The sequence below is a fragment of the Pseudonaja textilis genome, chromosome 1 (assembly GCF_049901715.1).
Source record: "Pseudonaja textilis isolate UNSWEBS1 chromosome 1, rPseTex1.2, whole genome shotgun sequence".
In the NCBI taxonomy this organism is placed as follows: Eukaryota; Metazoa; Chordata; class Lepidosauria; order Squamata; family Elapidae; genus Pseudonaja; species Pseudonaja textilis.
Genome location: NC_141990.1, coordinates 199,824,865 through 199,845,679, shown reverse-complemented (window position 1 = coordinate 199,845,679; position 20,815 = coordinate 199,824,865). Strand labels below are relative to the sequence as shown.

Sequence of the window (20,815 nt, the reverse complement as noted above, 5' to 3'; positions counted from 1 at the left end):
AGTTTATTTTATCAGCTCACATAATTTGAATTAACACCAGCCTTGGCTAAAAGTGTTCATTTGTCTGCAATATGCTGGAGGAATGTAATTTTGATTTGTTAGAATTAGCTCCCAATAAATGGGTTCTTTGCTTAATCTGCTACTGCAAATTAATAACTATAAGTTCCCCCTCATGAATGAGGCTTAGTAATGGAAAGACTACTTTTTGGAAACTTGTTTGTTTTCTTGGTAATGCATAAATGATATGTGCATAAGAAAATGATTGCTCTCTTATTGTGTTGCAATTTATGCTAGAGAATCCTTGTATTGGTTTCACAACTTCATTTTAACCTGGATGCAGTTTGCTTCTTTTTTTGAGTTTGTAGTAATTTAAATTTGAAGCCAATATTTAACCTTTCATTGCAAAGGAACTCTGTAGACTTATAATAAACCACAGTGGTGCTTATTTACTTTTGTTTATTATTAAATTTATTTGCCATCCACCTCACAGTGGGGCTACTTTGGTCACAATTATGAGGGATGATTTTAAAATGTGCATTCAGAGGCATCAAAAGTATTAGGTGTGAAAAGTAAGTGCTGTGCCTATCACAGAGTTTTGTAATGCTTGGTGCAAACACTTATTCAAAAACCCAGGGCCGATTGAAAGGAAAGGAAAAAATGTTCTTATCTCCCAAAGTAGGATCTGGTGATATTCACTACAGCTATAAATTTGGGGTGACTTCAGACTAACTAGCATTTTTTAATACAAAATATAATTAAACTGACTTCACATGTCATCACAGCTGCCAGTTTAGACTGTTTTAACAAGGAACTAAAGAAATGAATGGAAGATAAATTTACCTGTCACTGGTAATTTTGATAGCTTACATGCCTTAAGTTACAGTTGCTAGAACATCTGTAAAGGAGGATTTATGACTTTTTCATCCATTCATGAGCCCCTGAGACTGAGCTAGCTTGCTTCTCAGGTTGGGTCTTCTTCTCAGGTTGGGTCTTGACCCAACCCATCTCTCACTTCATGCACTCTTAATCTCTCACTGCCTAGCCCTAGACAACCCAAGGTTGGTACATTTAAATGATCTGTTGGATAGTCCTACTGAGGCATAGGTGCCATCAGTCATGAATAATGTGTGCAATAAAGGGTTTTTTTGCCAATCGAAGATAATATTTGTAGCTCAGACTTGAAATGAGGGGTCCTTGGTGCTCTGTGAACTTGGTTGTTTTGCTGAAGTTGGTTGTCTTGTTGAATGGATGATAATACCTAGTTTGGATAATGAAATGTCTGCAAGAAAACAACCAAGCTCAGAGAGCACCAAAGACCCCCTCAAAGCATTTTTCCTTAACCTTATGATGTGGAAACCTACTGTAATTCCTATCCCGTTGAAGGGCTTCTTTTAAACCATGTATCCAATTCAGGTGTGGTTTGTGTTACTCTCAAGCTGGAGTTTGTTATGTTATACTCTGATAGCTAATAAAAAGGTTGATTTCTATTCTTAGTCTATAAGCATTCGTTCATCTCAACCAGTATAAACATTTTTAGTAACAGTTCACCCCCTTTTAGTTTACAACTAATAATACTTTTATCCCATCTGTTATTTACAGACAAATACATAACACATAATCTTTTCAGTCCTACTGTCAGCAGAAAGTCCATTAAGGGTTACCAGAAATAAAACCATATTTTAACCTTGATCAAATAAATCAACTTTATAATCCTTTTTACTTCTTAACAGTTTTAATCTTCAATCTGTTCAAATAGCATCACAGAATTTGATTTCATTTCTTTTGTCCTTTCTCACAAGATTCTACAAAGAGCCTCTTTTATAAATTCAATATATTAAAAAAAATTAGGCCAATCTCTTATGTACTATTCATAGAATAAAACATCACTATTCATATTGTTGATACTAAGTTCTATTTTCATTTTTCAAAAGCATCATTCATACACACACTAAAGAGTTTAAAGGAGAAAAAATATACAACAGCTAATTAACTTTTATATCTATTTCTCCTTTAACTAAACTCTTCAGTTCCTTCTACTGACCAATGTACAAACAAATATTTTTCCCATGGGAAGGATTCTTTATGATTAATTCCAAAATTTTATTCTTAATTTACCTGGCTGCTTGGTCCATTTGTAAACTTCCTAGGTTCAAAATGTTATTTAGCTTTTTGCTCTTTAGTTAATTTTTTCTTCATCATTACAATTTTCTTTCATTTTAAGGATTGAAGTAAAATTCATCCATTTTTAGACTCTGAATGTTTGGCCAAAGCCCTGTAATAGCTTAAAAGTAGTTAACAAGCATTTTACAAATGTAATTCGTAGTTTCTGAACAGTGTCCATTAGAAAGTGCCAACCACAGTTGTGAGAAAGATGGCTATTCCCATCCCCCGGTGCTTGAAACCTGCTCGGGATTGCTGTCTTGCAGTTTCCTTGTAAAGAGCATCTGTTTGGAGTGCACGTGGGTTATCTCCCATCCTCTCCTTATCCAAAGTGGTTCAAAAGAACTATTGTCGTCTCCGCTTTTCACGGAGCTGATTTCAGTCCTCATTTTACTTCTGTTAGGTCCAACTTCTGTGGGATAAAAGAATGTATTTATTCCTCTTCATGGAGTAGATGAGGTTTGGATTTTCCTTTGCATTGTTTGTATCAGCCACCTTCCCACTTCTAGCTTTACAAGCAAGCTTGTCATGCTGCATTTAGGAACATGCCACTTATATTTGGTTCCTTTTTCTGACCCAGTTATCATCCCTGCTTCTTTATTTAACATTCATTGCTGTCTCTTCTTTCTTTGGCATTAACTTTCACTTGCAGCTTCTTCAATTTAAGATGTAATTATGCTCTTGCCTCTTAATCTATTTCCTGTTTATGTATAATTATATTTTTTCCTATTAAAATTGTACAATTAGTTTGAATTCTGGTTACATCAGAGACGGTTCTTTTTCATACTATCATTTTGTTGGGGATATGTGTGTTGGGATGAATTAGGTACAGGTTAAAATTTTCTGGTCAGTTCCAGTAAATTGTCTATTTAAAAAAAAAGATTGTTTCAATTGTTAAAGGAAAATAAATTGCCTGTGGTTATTTGAACCATCTTGGGTTGAGGCTTTATTTTATTTATGTTCTGTTAATAAATACTCACTGGAATACTTGCTGAAATAGTCTATAAACTGTCTAGGACAAAAACAAGATCTAGAAAGTTTCTTTAATACTGACCTAAACAGTAAATATGTCAGATTATTCCATGCTTAGCAGCAGCAATAACACAGAGGTATATCTTTATAATATTTACCTTCTATTAATGATTGTTAGATTCTAAGATTCTATGCTAATAAGCCATGAATGAAATAAGCTTGCATAGATTGCTCGTTTTCTTTTTTACTCAAGTTTGTGAGTAACGGATCAACTACCTTATTAGAAACAGCTTACATTATACATAGTGTTGTATGTCCACCAGTTATGAAATTAGTCTGACACCATGTTACTCTGCATTATCTAGCCAACATTAGTCAACAGTAAAAAAAAGTAAGCAGGCTGACACTTGGTCGTTTGTGAGCTAGACTGGAAAATCTTAAAAGTATTCTAGAAGAAAGTAAAAGCACTTGAATATTGTTGCCGAGAACTGCCTCAACCACCCGCCCCCTCCCCATGGATGTTTGAAAGAAGCATCCTGAACTCAACTCAACTTGAGGAAGACTTTCCTTTTTTAATTTATTCGATTTTGCCTTGGAATACAGTTATCTTAGTACTATTATCATTTTAGAAATGTATTGTGATTCTTAACAGCTGTTGTCACTGGAGAAACTGATCACAGGAGCAGTTGTATTTTCTCATTAAACATCCAACTGAATAGCTGTATTAACATATTAAGTTTTAACATGATAAAGGGAAATACACAAAGGTACCTCTTTTGAGAGTAGTCATTATGAACCTAAAAAACTAAAGGTTAATACATGAGATGCAATCTGTACTTTCAAATTCCTCTGTCTTTTTGTAACTTTTGTTTTACAGAGAATGCAAAAAAGGAATTCCCAATAATGCTGTTTTCATTGTATCCACTCATTATATTGCAACAGCCAATATTGCAGACTAACCATTGTGACACAAGGGGAACTCTTGCTGAATCTAGTGAATCTTCTGAATAAACATATTTAGAACTGTGTTATAGTGGAGTATCTCATGGTAATTCAAATAAACACATATAGGATTGGTTTATATGGATGAGTGATAGCAGTATATAGTTTGGAATATATGATTACACTTACCTGGATGCTTGGTCTGATTTAGTGTTACTGATGGCATGGTTTGGAATTTTGGCAGTTTTACCATATTTTTACTACACTTGTGAATTTTATAATGTGAGCTTTGGAAGGATAGTCTTGCAAAACGGAAATGTAAAACTTTCTTGAAATATTTTACATCATTGATTTTTAAAAAAGAAAGTGATTTTCCATCTTTGGAAGCAATTTTGGAGAGAGAGAAAATCTTTTGAATTGGTAAGAAATACGTTTTATAATATCCAACCCAGCTTTAAAAATGCATCTATTAATGCAAATACATTAATAAATAACAAGCATGTTTGAGTGCGCACACTATCTCCTTAAAAGTTGATTTATACACTGATACATTGATTGTAAATTTGGACAAATGAGTTATTTGTGAAAATAATAAAGGCATGATATAAATAAATAATTGCAGGTTTTTTGGATGGAGGAGAATAAAAAGTAGTGGTTTGAAGAAATGCAATATAACTCTTGGAGATAGTTATGGCTTCAGTCTTCCTTGGCACATTTGGGCTAATCAAGTAAGCAAGTACATAATAATCCAGGAACTTCTGTTAAATAATTTATGGTAGAAAAGCAAAAGGGCATTACACAGCAATCTCTAGAATTTTTTTTCTGTATCAGAAGCAAGTTCTATTTATAGTGAAATCAAAGTTAATATTTCTGCATCTCTTTTTCCTGCTTAATCCATTCAGTAGAGTGGATGTTATGTGAATGGATGGTGTTGTTTTCATTCCTTTCTTTTTTGGCAATGGGCAATGATTGTTTTCCCCTGACTATGTAAGAACTGACTCTTGCTCAGAGCTACCTGTAAATAGGAGATAGTCACAAAACATGTTGTATAGATGTCAATGAATTGATGTAATATTTACTCATTGCTAAGATGCTACAAGACTTTGATGTTTTTGCTGCAACAGCTACTCATTTGGAAACTCTGCATTTAAATAGTTGCGTATGTAAAGTAAAGATCAGAAAAGTGATTGCATTTCCTTGCATTGAAAGTGACCTCTTTTCCTGTTCTCATATCAGATTGATCTCTATTTGTCCAAGCATCAGCAATGACTTAATATTAATTTACCCAACCAAGAGGCAATGATCTCTAATAACTCAGTAAGAGGTAGTATTATTTACGCAGTAGTGGATTCCTGCACTGAGCAAATGGTTTTTCTAAGTGTTTTCCTAGATCTTCCCTTGCAACGTTCTGTGATTTTTAAGTAATAGAAAATTATGAACTTTTAGATTTGTTTTGCAATTATTAAAAATTCATTTAACCAAAAACATAGTACATTTAAGAAAGGCCAGAATTGGTTCTTAGTACATGTGTGAGATTTTCAGAATTTAACAGGAGTCTGTAGCATGCCTTTGGCTAATACATCTCAACAAGAAGACTGGAAAACTAAGATATATACACATAGTCTTTGATTAACAACACATTTGGGACTGGAGTTTCCTTTGCTAAATGATGCGGTCATAAATCTTGATGTCACACGATTGGGTTGCTTAGCATTGACAGTTCTGGCATTTCTAGTTGCCATTTTTAAGCAATTCCATCCTATTGTTAAGTATAACGTCATACGGTTGTCATTCATAACCTCCTGCCATCTTCCCCATTGCCTTTATTTGTCAGAAGCCAGCAATGAAAGTCAGAAATGGTGATCACAGGATACTGTAATGTAATTTCTGAGTTAGTCACCAAGTGCCCAGATTACAATCACATGACTGCGGGGACACAACAATGGCCAGAACATAGAGGACCGGTCATAGGTACCCCTTGTTTAATGCCATCATAAGTTTCATCCCTGAACAAGTGGCCTTTAAATGAGGATCATCTTTATTTTGGAACTCTGTGGTGCATCTGATTGATGTTGACTATTTATACGGTCTTTCCCAATCTAGTACCCTCCAGATAGGTTGGAGTTTAGTTTAAATTTTCCCTTAATGTTATGTATTGTATGTATAGATACCGCATTACATATTTTTTGTTCCTTCAGCATTTTATTTTTATAGGCAAGTTAAGCATTTTCTTATGCAAAGTTTATATGAAATGGCCTTGTCATACTTGTAATAGTATATACTTTACCTATAATAATATTGTAATTATATTACTTAATATCTACCTAACAATTGCCTTGATAGTGCAACAGACAATAATTTCTGTCCTCCCCACCCCCGATGTATGTACAGGGAGGTTACAGTTGTACAATTATAAGTCTGCTTTTGTCCAGTGCTGTGCCACAGTGTGCTGGTCTTAGAACTGAAGCAGCAGTTTTTCTTGATTGCATAATCCCCTTCAGACCAAAAGGAAAGTAGAAAATTTGGGCAGTGTTTTTAAGAAAAGTCTTTACAGTAGATTCCCTTAGTATATTAGCCCCCTGCAGAGTGCTGTGATAGGTACACAACCAAGATATAAAATATACCACTCTGGTAGGTTATAGAACACACTTTTCAGTTCCCTTCAGCCCTACAGCTGCCATTAGTAGAGCAAGTGCAGTCCCAGGGTCTTGTATCACTGTGGCATTGTGGCAAGTCTTTTGGATGCATGAAAAAATAGAAGCCAAAGCAGAACACTTACTGGCAATAAGCAATGATACAGTATAGCTAAGTAATTTTAGATCTGGATTTACCTTACAGGGCCTATCATAAGCTGGCCGTATATGTTAATTTCAATGGTGAAATATCTTTTAAAAATTTCTTATTTCACAATCAGCATTCTATACTTTGAAGCTGCTTCTGTGCAGCAGACATAGCATAAACCACCATGGTTAGAAAGAAAGATGGAATAACATAGTTCCTTAGGAATAATTATCATTTTGTTTTTCTTTTTTTTTTTAAAAGGGTGCATGGGAGCCTTCTGGTTAGTTTTTGACTCCTCAAGACTGCCTGGACTAATTCTTATAGTTTTTTTGGCAACGTTTTTGGAAACCCCTTCCAACTCTGTCATTCTATTCTACAGTGGTGTGCCATTTCCTTCTTCTTAGGGCTGAGAAAGTGTGACTGGCTTTGTACTAACGCAAGACTAGAACATATAGTCTTCAGGTTTGTAACTTGATGCTGTAACCATTAACTTCTAAAATTAACCTATGTGTACTTGTATTGGCAACAGAATAGCTTTAGTGACAAAGTGTCTGGCTTAATTAAGGAAGTGCATAAAGATGCATTGCTTTGTGCATCTTCTTCTTTACTGCACATGTACCTTTGGGTCAACAGTCTGACACTCTCTGTTGTCTTCATGCCGAAAAGATTGTGCAGCCCCATCTTAAATGTAAGTAGCATTTCCTCTTCATGATACATTAGTCAACTTGAGTCATTTGGTAATAATTGCTGATAGTAACTGATGGATAAAGAGGTCATTCTTAATTGCTGTATAAAAAGCAAGCATGAGAGAATCTATGGCTAGTTATACAAGTTATGCTGAGACTACCAGCTCTAGCAGCTGAATTCTAAGACTTTTTGAAGGCTTTTAAAAAGCATCTTCTCTGAAAAATTATAGAAGTGCAGTTTTAGAATTAAACACCATTAGGGGGTCCCCACTCTTGGCAACTTTAAACTCTTAACACATCTTCCTAAACTTAAACAATTAAAAAGGCCGTTTGACAATGTAGGATTGTAGAATTAACTTTGGATTGTTCTCATTATTGCTTGCTTTAGTTCTTGTCTGCCACATGGTGTAATTGTTATGTGCCAGTTGACTGTACAAATGACTAGTTTGAGAAGTAGTAAAGAAAGCAGTGTAAATAAACATTAGTCAGCAAGCATTGTCTTTCATCCTTAACAAAACAAAAATCAACTTTTACTTATTTAGTTACAGAAAATATTTTTAGTATATGGGTAGAGTCCATTATAATAAGCTGAGAAGAAAAAGCAGTTCTGTTCATGAATTGTTTGTATAAGCTGCAACTATTTTAAATCACAGATGACAAAATTCACTTGGTTACTGGCTTTTGTCAAAATTGGTAATAGAAAACACCTCATGGGAAATGGAGAGGAGTTTTTAAATCATTTTTAAAATGAATATTAGCTGGTCTTCACGCCGTGCATTTTCATAACATAAAGTGATGTGTTGTGATATGAATATACAGCAGATTAAAGCTTTGATTTGTTCCAAATTTACTTTATTTTGAATTTGGAGGTTTTCTAGTTCTGGTTAATAAATGGATGATGATTGCTTTTTCTTTCAAAGCAAGTAGCCAATTGTTTTGGGGTTGTTGTTTTTTTGCTTCAGTGACCTGCTTCAGTATTTAGCTGTTGTCCACAGTGCTTTATGACATTCAGCTGGGTTGCTGCTGCTTCCTCCCTATTTACAAAATTGATTCCCTCCCCCACCCCCCATGAGAGAACTGACTGAAGGCTGAAAATAACATAGCAGGAAAGAAGAATGAATCCCAGAGGTTGGGCTTAGAATAAAACGGAAAGAAATAGCAAAAGAAATCAATGAGTAGAAACCATACTCGATGGGGTCCTGAAAAAAAAAAAAGAAAGAACATCACGTCCAAGCACAATAGGAGGGAAGCAGAAGAAAAATAATTCTTGTGAGGAAAAAAAACATGTAATGGACGGGGCTTGCTACAGTGAGGGGAGGGAAAAGGCCGTACATAAATGAAATTGCATAACCATAGATTATAGAAAGAAGATAACTACATTATTCATGAAAGAATCAGTCATGCTCCTAAACTTAAGCTTTCTGTGATTGATTATTGAAGAATAGAGGATGTGAAGTCAATTCTGATCTTCCTGTTACTGGTATAGAAAGAGCTCTCTGTCCTGGCAATGCCTTTCTCCCCTAATTTATGCTGGTTGCAAAATGCTGAAGGCTGCAGTTCTGCTATTCTGGGTCCTACTCACTAAAAGGATTGAGTTTATTTGGTTCAAGATCAAAATGTGAAATGTCTTTGATCTAAAATCATAAACAAGAGTTCGATACATGAAAGCTAGGTGTATTGAAAAGCATTCCCCAACTATTCTGCCAGCAGGCCTGGAGAAGGCAGAGCAGGATGGAGCCCATTAAATGGCTCCCTGTGGTGTGTTGTCACCAGGATCGGGGGTGGGGGTTTATTTTATTATTTTATTAATTTATTCTCTTTTATTAGCTGTATTGTTTTATACATGAGGTTTTTATATTCCTGTAAGCTGCCTTGAGTAACCATGTGCGAATAGACGACAATATAAATTTCCTGAAATAAATAAATATAAAATACATAAATAAAAAATTCATATACATGTTTTGGGACAGACAAGTCCAGAGCAAGGGTAACTGGGTGCATATGTGTGTTTGTATCTTCTACTATTTACTAAATTCTGCTATTTAGGTTAAAAAATGCACTGATTCCATCCATACATCACAGTATTAATCTGACCATTGTCTCCAGGAAAAAGAAGCATCTACAAATTTTGGCTTTTTAATGCACTTTTCATTTGTCTTCACTATTTGTTTCAATTCCAGATCTTGTTTCTTTCGCCCAGTCTTCTAGAATAGGCAGAGGATTTCAGGGAGGTGTTGGGAGTTTTCTTTTGTTCTGAAATGCAAGGAATCTAAGATTTGCAGTTTTGTAATGAGTCCAAACCTGAACATTTGAGAAAATTCCTCCTGTCACAGTGAAGATTTGTACTTAGGCTTGGGTATGATGGAAAACAGCAAGAGAAACTTCCACAGAACTGTGAAATGAAATAATTATTTCTTATCATTGTGAGAAAAAAACCCAGAAATAATACCCTGTTAGAGGCTGCTGAGAAGCTGTCTTGTTCCCAGCAGCCTCTGATAAATGTTTTGAGAAGAACACGACTTTCCCTATTAAATGAAGAAACTGTGGTATCTATATTTAATGCACATGGTGCATTTTATCTAAGCTATCATCCTATGCCATAGTTATTTTGACCTAAAGTAACTATGGTCAGGATTGGTCAATCGGTAGATTCCAATATACTTTAGGAAATTTTAAATCCCTTGCTTTAATTCTGCTACTTGATTGCTTGATACAGAGAATTCTAATATTTTTGCATAGCTTACCTAATAACATGTCTGAAATCATCAATAGGAACATGGATGTGGTGATGCTACACACAACATAGTTTTGGTTGTGCTTCCCCTGACACATTCTGGCAGAACAGTGTCAACACTAGAAATACATCTAAATAATCAGCAACAACAAAATATTATTTTAGATAGGTATAGATTGCGTTTTAAGCAGCTTAAAGTGTGTTGTGATTCAGTAATTCAGGCTTACCTGAAAGTTTTTTTTTCTGTACACCACCCCAACTTCCATATATACCAAGGGTCTTCAAACTTGGCAGGTTTAAGACTTGTACACTTCAACTCCCAGAATTCCCCAGCTAACATGACTAGAGGAGGAATTCTGGGAGTTGAAGTCCACAAGTCTTAAAGCTGTCAAGTTTGAAGACCCCTGGTTTAAATGCTTGTGTTGTTGGTGAAAAGTCTTTTCTGTAGAATCATTTTGCAGTTGGACATCCTATAAATTAAATAAAGAATTTGTTCCCCCTACTGAATGCAAATTAAAAAAAAAGATTTCCTACCCTGCCACTGAAAATTAAAAGATAAAGAAATTAGATACATTTATTGTAGTTGGCTTTTTCACAGGATTTAGAATTTCCACATTTGATACCTGGCAAGGATGTTTTGACATATACAGTAGATAACAAAAGTTCTTATCCTTCACTGATGGTAGAGAATTAATAATAGAAACAATACAGTAAGGGCTGCTGTACAGGAGGTGGAACAAGAAATTTGTATTTCAGTAATATTTTTTTAAGACAAGCCTTTTAAATGTTTCTTTATTGTAACAGATAAAATCTGACAGATACCTTTTCATACATCTTTGTCAAAAACTTGTTTCTTGAGATGTTATTCTATACACTAATGATGAATAGCAGTAAAAGGTAGATGTTATAACTAAAGCTGGTAACAATAAGGTTCTTTGTTTAATGTGTTTGGTTTTTATCCTTTATCTTAGCCTTGAGGAAAAGAAATAGGGAGTGGTAGATAACAATTTATGATTATGAAATTCTTATAATTTGCATCTGCAAGGAAGTGCATGAGTGAGCATCCATTAAATGGATTTTTTTCAGCTCATCCAGCCTCTAGGGAAAGAGTTGTGTCTAAGAGGTGACACAGTTTTAATGACATTGTAACATGTGAAAACCCAGAAGGAGATTTGAGTGTGGCTTATTGATGCCATAAACCTGGTGAAAACTGCTTGAGGAATTATGTTTTATCTTTACTGTATCAATCATTTTGAATAGCATGAAAGGTTAACATGATGTCTTTCCTCGGATCAACTGACCTATTTAATTCAGGAAGCAATCCTTAATCTAGTTTAGAGTTTTAGTTAGTTTCTTAATTAGCATATTACATTTCATCTTTCTCCTGCTGCTCATAAGGAACACAGTAGACGTTTCTCCATATTTTAGTATTCTCAAAAGCAGCCTGGTGAAACAGTTTAGGCTAAGAACTGTGTTCCTGTATGAAGCAAGTTCCAAGTTTGTTAGTAGCTTGGTTTACATATAACTAAAAGCCATAAACTATAGCTTAAGAATTACAGCAGAGTTCATCCATAGTACAAAGCTGAAGTCATGACTAGCTTCATTAACAAGGACATTAAAAGTAGTGTCTAATAAGGATTTTAGCTTATTCCCACTAATAACAAAAGAAGACCATGTGACTACCAGTTTAAAAAAAGTTCAGTCAGACCTTCCAACTTCTCAAGGAAAAAAAGATCTCATGAAGTTGGAAGATCTGACCGAACTTTTTTTAAACTGGTAGTCACATGGTCTTCTTTTGTTGCCCCGCACACAGGAGAACTAAGCTGGAAAGCAGGTTGGTGAGGGAATGGGGGTTGCTCTGGGATGGAATGGAAAAGAGGATTTTGCACTGTGATGGTTCTGGAATGGGATGAAAGTGAGGATTATCATTGCTCTGGGTGGAAGTGAGGACTCCCAGCTGATTAGCGTGGCTCCCAGTCATACCCCTGCAGCCTCCTCACCTTGAATGACAACCCCAGGACGGGGTGAGGAGTGGCCAGCAGTGGTGGGATGAACTGGTTAACCGAACTAGGCAAAAAATTAACCAGTTCAACTGAAGCGGTGTGATCTGGCTGAATCCCACTACTGGTTAGAACTTTACAAAAGAGATTTTTAATACTTTAATCAAATCACTTCTTCAAATTTAGGTTTTAAAAGGAGGAACAAGGTGATATGAAAAATAGTATCAATGTTTCTGCTTTCTGCTGTCTGCTGTTTCTTGTATACGGATTTGAGTCTGATAAGTCTCTAGAACAGCTGCTAAATATAAGGTGTTTCATAAAAATAACGTGTACTGTTAACCACATTTAGCATATTTTTTAGTAATTTGTAATCCACACGTGAGCATGTGTTTGTTTCATATGAATGTATGCTGTGTTTTTAATTATATTTTTGGCTTTTTTTCCTGAAAATGTCTTCTTTTTTTTTCATTTCAGCAAGGAAAACCCTACGTTTTTGATAGAGTATTGCCTCCCAATACATCCCAGGAACAAGTTTATAATGCCTGTGCCAAACAAATTGTTAAAGGTAAGAGTTTTTTTTTTAAAACAACTGCTTTTGTGCTAGAGAAGTTGTTGCTAAGCAGAAGTAGGGAATGTGTAGGCATTTCATGTAAAAGGGATGGGCAGATTGTGTAAATGGCCTGCTGGTTTTTAGGGGTGGGTGGGTGGGTTAATTCCAGGGATGGGATCCGACCAGTATAACTACCGGTTCTGTTGCTCTGCGTCATGCGCGCTTTGTGTGTGCGCATGTGAGTTGCACAAGTGCAATTTATGACCTGCTGAGCTGCCCAGACAGCTGAACGGCACTGCATGCAAGTGTGCAGCGTTTGGAAAAGCCCTTTTTTCCTGCTTTTTCAACCGTAGTTGTGTCACGCAAAGCAGCTGCGGTTGAAAAAGCAGGAAATAAAGGTGAGGAAATAGCCTGGTCAGGCGGCGGGAGGGTGGGGGGATAGCAGCAGACATAGAACTAGTTCTATGTATGCTCTCTGTCTGCTGCTCTACAGAACTCCCGGTTCTACAGAGGTGGACAGAACGAGTAGAATCCCACCCCTGGTTAATTCTCCTGATGTGTGAGTGTATAAATAAAAGATAGATTCATCTGGAAGTTCATGGATGTTAACAAGGGTTGATGAGCCTCCTCTTTCTATTTGGTAGAAGACATTAAAAGTCATGCATATAATTAGAATGACACTCTTTAATGTCATGTCCAGTCCCTGAGCATGTCCAGGGAAAATCCGGGAGCTGGCAATGTGACTATTTGCACAGAATAAACAGATGAGCATGCTGGTTTTCATCAGGATTTCATCTGTTGCACTGATATGTTCTCTTTTAAAAAATCTAAGTCAACAAACTATCATTTGTTTTCTTTGCTATTATCTACTCTGGGATAAAATCTCAAGTAAGGGCCAAGTAAGGGAGACTGATTAATTTACATAAACCAGGATTCTCTGGTGTTGTTCCTCCTGTGAGATTATAGTGCTTATGACCATGGAGCCTCATAGCTAAATATCTTAAATGTATTATTACGATCTTAATGTTACAGGGAATCCATGAGCCTTCTGTTAATTACAAATATTACCTTTTTTGTAATATTTCTTAATTTATATAGTATAATAAGAATATGTTGTATGATAGTGAACAGAAAGTAACTGAAGCAGTATATTGTGCATGAACTTGCAGAAAACGCAATATTGAGGCAATTGGTTAGAGCTCTTCATTTAAAGTGATTCACTGTAACTTCTCGTTTATGCGGTTGACATGATTATAGATTATCCCTTAGCTACTTATACTGCAGATGTGAAACATTTTTCATAATTCCAAAAGAAGAGGATATGTGTAGCTCAGAGCTGAACTATGGAATCCTTGGTGCTCTTTGAATTTGGTTGTTTGTAGACTTTTCATTACCCACCTACATAACATCATCAGTGTGAGTGAGTTTGGGGTCGCTCGCTGTTTACATACAGCAGCTTATTCTCCCTTTGTGAATTGGAATTCAATTCAGTGAGGGTAATATAAAGTTAGGAAACAAGGAATTATGAATGTATAGCCTATAATTTAGACCACCCTATATTAGATAGCCATCCATGCTATTGATGTGAATGGCTTATTAAATTGAATGATTAAAAATACCCATTTGTTACTAATTGTCATTTCATCAAGTAATTAGCACCACATTAGTGAGCTCTATCAAGGCAGTTCACTGAGCAGAAAATATTCATTCTCCCTCAAGGTACAAAGTACGGTTCTTTACAGGATAATTTCTCTCACTACATGATTTTAAATAAGGATTATTTGTGTAATGACTTTGATTCTGATATCTGTCAAAGAGCGACTTTTTAAAGTTTTGGTAAGATGAGACATTAATCATTATTAATCATTATTAAATGCTGCGAGCATTTAGTATCATTGCAAGATTTGGTTTATTCACACAGAAGATTTACATCTGCAATTTTTCAGAACTGCTTGAAAACATGAGACAATTAGGTTAATAGCCTTTCCTTTTCTCATGAATAATTTAAAATTTTCTCATATTCTCAGGGAATCTAGACTTGGGTCCATTCTTGTAATTGGTGTGAACCTGGTAACACTTAAAAGTTATACTCATTATAGAGGATGTCATTTTGTTCAGTAATGGTACTGTTTATTTAAAGCTACACCAGTACAGGCAGTCCTCAATTTACGAGCATGACTTAGGCAAAAATTTCTTTTGCTAAGTGAGAAAGTTGTTAGAGTTTTGCCCCATTTTACGACCATTCTTGCCACAGTTGTTAAGTGAATCATTTAATCGCAATCATCCTAAATATGAGCCAGTTGCCAAGCATCCAAATTCTGATTGCAAGACCACAGAGATGCAATGGTCGTAAGTGTGAAAAATGGTCATAAGTCACTTTTTTCAGTGCCGTTGCAATCTTGAACATTCACTAAATAAACAAATGTAAGTCAGAGGATACTTTTGGCACAATCTTATTGACATGCAGTTTGGAATATTAGTCTTCATTCAGAAAAGTACATTTGTAGGAGGAAAGATCTGGGTGACAGAACACTAAAAACCTTAGAACTGTGTGGAAGCTTAACACCTCTGCCTTCTGTGTTTGCTATTGAGACTTCAAAGATTCATCTCGTACAAATGTCCTCACCTTCTATTTTCTTCTCTTTCTCAGGCTGTTTAGAGCAGGGGTCTCCAACCTTGGTAACTTTAAGTCTGGAGGACTTCAACTTCCAGAATTCTCCAGCCAGTTTTGCTGGGGAATTCTGGCTGGAGAATTCTGGGAGTTGAATCCTCCAGGGTTAAAGTTGCCAAGGTTGGAGACCCCTGGTTTAGAGAATAGTCCATTTTCAATGCAGGAAAATGGCTGTCCTATCTGCTGAATCCTAGTTATGGAAAAGAATTAACATTATGTTTGGAATTCATAAAAATAAGAAGTCGCCAATATACATAGGCTTTTTGTTATAGCTCTTTACAGATCATGTAAATATGTTCAATTTGCACTTTCACATATAAACATGGATCTGAAGTAAATCTGGAAATTGAACTTGCTGCAATCTTGATTTTTTTTTAGAAAAAAGACCTTTAAACAAATTTACAGGAGTAATTGTCTACCAGATTCTTCTCAATATCAGTGTCTAAAATATTAACAGCCCAAATAATTTATTTGCATAGCTAAGTCTGTTGTATTGTGAAATTAGACTTAAAAGTCAACATTTATTTTATTTTGTCATAGATATGTAGGAGGAAGACTCACTGATTTAGGGAGAGGAGTCAAACAGGGAATTAGTTGGGAATTCCTACATCATTGAACCTTATCTAGTCTCTCCCACATGCAAACCATCAGTTTGAGAAGGTTCCTGTTTATAGGGTTGAATAATAAAACATCTAATTGAACACTTCACATGTGGGTCTGGTTATTTGTACCTGACAGATATTAATTACTATATATAGCCATGTAAAAACCCATCAATAGATAAATATCAGGTTATTAAAATTATTTAATTTTCTTCAACATTATTAAGCAATATTGAAATAATAAATTAGTACAGAATCATATTGGCCAGTCTCCCCTCCTCTTTGATACAAAGCAAATTCAGAAGCCAGTAATTGATGAATTTTGTTAAGCCTATTTAATAGAATATTATGCAGAGAAGCTCCAGTGCTATTCTCAATTTCTTAAGGACAAGAGATGGTAAATACATCTCAGCAACATTCGGATTATTCAAAGTCATTTTAATTTAATTTTAAATTATTTTAGCTCAGCTCCTCTACAACGTACAGCTATGTTTCCTAATTTTGTCCCACTGAAATAGATCCAGTCTGTTTCTTTATGTAGCAACAATAACAATTTGATTTGCACTATAATTTTCAACTGAAGAAAGTTAACATAATTTTCATAGCTTGAACTATTTTTTCCTGTTCTTTAAATGGGTGTAATATAAAACAACTTATGAATACAGGTGTTCTTCCAGGAAGACATAATCATCTTTTTTCCAACAATCCCATTTTGAGTTCTTAATAGATTGAAATCCAATATGTCAATATTCTATGTACTTTAAAAACAATATATCTTATGTAAACTTTACCTCAAAGTAGCTGTTAAAATCTTAGCATCAATAATTAAAAGAGATACTGATCGATAGCAGATAAACTCATAAGATCATTACCAGGCTTCAACATTATGATAATGTAAGCTTTGTAGTATGACGGTGGCATTTTCATAAGAAACCTGAAATATCTTTGAAAGTATAGGAAATAGTTCACCATGGTTCACCATGTTTTAATACCATGGTTATTTCATCTGGTACACAGATTTCATCATATCAGTAGTATAACATATTTTTCTGAAATGTTGGGAGTGCAGCCAACTCTCCTGACTGAACATCAAAAATGTCTAGACTTACTTTGATAAAAAAAGGTTTGCTCACTAGCTATATCTCCCCATGTTAGAATATAATTTGGTAAAAAACCTAAAAACAAACAAACAAATAAATAATAGTTGATTGCTTCAAAGGAGGCTATTGCAACTCTATATTAATCAATGAGTAGATGGAATCAGCAAGATTATATTTAGGAGTACAATAAAATAATATAATAATATTTTTAGGATGATTTCTTAGCAGGTTTTTAGTACTTGGTGATTTTTCAAACCACGATCATCATCCTTTTTTAATGACCCCATAATCCCTTGTGGGGTGGAGTCTGGGCAACTGAATGGAACTGAGTGTCTACTGGCTGGATGCCCTTCCTGTCACCAATGCAGAGTTTTTTTCAGCAGATATATTCTCATTGTGCCAAGAGAGAGAAATATCTGCCGTTACCTAGGATCGAACTCACAGCCTCCTGATTGTGAGGCAAGAGCTCCACTTCTAGGCCACTGCACCGCTCATGTTTCTATCCACGATGTCTATCCATTTTTCCCAAACACATCTTTAATATTTCACTCAGGTTAAAAGGTATGAATTTTGAATTCATAGCTTTAAATATTTCACAAAATTATGCAGCTGCAGTTTTTCATTATTAAATTTATTTGCTGCCCATCTCACAATTTTAGGTAACTCTGAGCCCTGTTATTCCCGGGCTGTGGTTTTTTGGGGAGTGGGAGATTTAAATCTGTTACTTCATTGAGTTTCCAAATTGCTTAAACTAAACCTGCACTGCTCTACAGATAGATGAAACAACATACTCTGGTTTGTAAAAGTTGGCCTGGTCCTGACTAGGAGATAGTAATGGTTACTGGGGGAAAAAAAGAGCAATTGATTAGAAAACTTTTGGAAGGTGACCAGTTTCTTTTCAATATTACTATTTATATTTCTCTTATTCTGAATACCTAATCTTTTGGGGTTTAAGGGCTGTATATGGCTGAAAAGAATGGAAGAGCTGTAATCCATTAGGGGGATAGGATTAGGAACAATAGATGAAACCAGAACACAAACTAATTAATTAAATCAAAATGCTATTTTATTTAAATGAATAGGATTAATTTTCAAATATTTGGTAATTTTATTTCTTTGTTACATTCAAAATTTCAGTTGTAAAGAGTTTTCAACATCACACTCTAGAATGTGAAAAGTTGTTAGTTCAACATCTTTGCACAAACTGTTGCTATTCTGTTTGTGAGAAAATCCATGGTCCTCGGATGAGTAGAAAATATTCTTGCTAATCCAGAGTTTGCACAGCTCAGCCCAGGTAATATTATAGATTCTATTTCATCCTGTTCCCTCTTGCACATTATCCTTTTTGTTTAGAATAATAATGCTTGGAACAATTACACTTACACAGAGTAAGGATATGCATGTGTGCGTATTATCCCTATGAATGAGTGAAGAAACCCTGGTGAAAATTTTGAAATAATCCTAAAAATATGTCTCCTCAATGCTTTTTAGCTTGGGAGAGTCAGCACCATTTCTTTGGACAGCTCCATGAATAGAAAAAAAATCCTGCCTTTAAGAGCTTTATATCATTATTATTTAGTGCTATATTTATCCCCAAACTATCACTGGTTTACTAAAACACGCCCGTTTGTCAATTTATGTGGAAATTGGAATAGTGAACATATTTCTTTTCAGTAAATACATCAACAGCTTGTGAAATCAAACTATCTAGCAGGTTAGCAAAACTCTTTAATATGCCTACAGCACATTTTTGTTTATTTATATTTTGATTTTAAAATCTAAGGTGTTTGGATCTAATGAACATCATACTGGATTGCATTTCTCAGAAATTTAAATGCACCACCACATCTTACTATTAGACTTATTGCCCATTCAAAAATATATAAGAATAATTTGGGATGTTATTCTATTATTTATAATTAAACATGCGCAGCAGAAAGTTAAATGTAAAACTCAGCATAAACTTATGAATTTTAGATCAGTATTTAAAATGGGCAGGCTTATTTAAAGCACAAATATCTAGAATGTAGTTGCCCTTCAGTGCTATTTTAATTTGTTTGGAAAGTTATGTCAGTTCTTGTTCCCTGTGCATTGCAGAGAACAGTGTGAAATTGCTTTCCTCTCCAGTTACTTGGCTGATAAAATCCCTTCCCATAAGCCTGCATGTTTTTAAAAATTAAATTGACTTGCACAAAATAGTGTGTGGCCAAAATAGTGACATTTGTGTTATTCTTAATTGTAGATGATAACTTACAACAAAATGTTACAGGACATTCAGATTATGATATTTTATCTGAATTATGTAACTGTTGTTTTAATCCTCTATCTATTACAGGGGTCCCCAAACTTGGCATCTTTAAGACTTGTGGACTTCAACTCCCAGAATTCTCCAGCCAGCATAGCTAAAGTTGCCTTAAAGTTGCCAAGTTTGGAGACTTCTGATCTATAATGTTATTGAACTATGAAGAGCACCATGAAGTAGTGTGTACATTGCTTTCTTCCATAGGGAACTTTTTTCACTTTTCCAATCTTAACTTGCAGCCCTGATAGTTTCTCGCCCAAGTTCCAACTGGGGCCATTGCTTAACCTTCTTTATTTAGATTAGATGTTGCTTCCTCTGTGCTTTTAGATATACACACTGAAATTCTCAACTTGCTGTGTTTAAGCTTGGGAACAATTTACAGTAGGTCCATCTCTTGGGCTTACATTCCTGCTTGTTTCCAATAAACAAAGAAATTAAAATACGTACAGGAAGAGAAAACAGAAAAGTTCTGTAAGCAAAGGTAAAATCTGGACATTATTGAAAGGATCGTTATTTAGAAAAGCATAAAGGATGTTACTGACTATATTAGATCTGGATGCTGAGAAATATTTATTTGTGTTTACCTTCCTTGACAACAGGATACACTTTCCATTAGATGTCTGTAACTGTTTTCTTAATTCTTTCCTCTTCTTTTATTAAATAATAACTAATACATATAACAACTGTTTTTCTTCAGTGATTTGTAGTACTTCATAACAATAAGATATTTTATTGTGTGTTTTTTTAAACAGATGTTCTTGAAGGCTACAATGGAACTATTTTTGCATATGGTCAAACGTCTTCAGGAAAAACACATACTATGGAGGTAAAATTTCATGGCTTTTCATTGCCATTGTGCTATTCCCGGGAAAAGATGCAGTTATTTAAAGAGATGCAGTAGATATACAGGTTTGGTTTTCTATGAACTATGTAAAAATGGAATATCCTAGATATTTTCCAAATTTTTTCCAAATTGAGATTTGGGTAGAGATAAGAATTTTCCAATTTTCCAAAGTTGCCGGGCTGCATACCTGTCTCCTAACGATCTGGTTAGCTGCAGGAGGCCATGATAATGTTACCAGAAAGATGAGGAGAATTTGGGGTGCCTCTTAAACAAACATACTTTTGGGTGGTGTAAAGGGGAAAAATAAAGGTGGGAGGTCATGGGAGCGCCCCCCAAAAATTCCATACCTACCTTTAGCCCCACCAGAAAAACTGAAATTAGGCATCTGTCTTTCAGTATCAAAATAATTGGATTATAGCGGTGTGATTGTGGGTTGTGGGTTGTTTTTTTTTTTTTTGTGGATTTCCAGGA

General features: G+C 35.0%; 1 protein-coding gene across 1 annotated transcript in view; it reads left to right on the top strand.

The window, feature by feature from the left end:
- Positions 1 to 20,815, top strand: part of KIF5C (kinesin family member 5C) — a 91,294-nt gene that overhangs the window by 2,273 nt on the left and 68,206 nt on the right. Inside the window, exons 2-3 of the mRNA XM_026696744.2 lie at positions 12,750 to 12,840; positions 20,253 to 20,326. Coding sequence (XP_026552529.1) covers positions 12,750 to 12,840; positions 20,253 to 20,326 — 165 coding nt within the window. The remainder of the gene's footprint in view (positions 1 to 12,749; positions 12,841 to 20,252; positions 20,327 to 20,815) is intronic.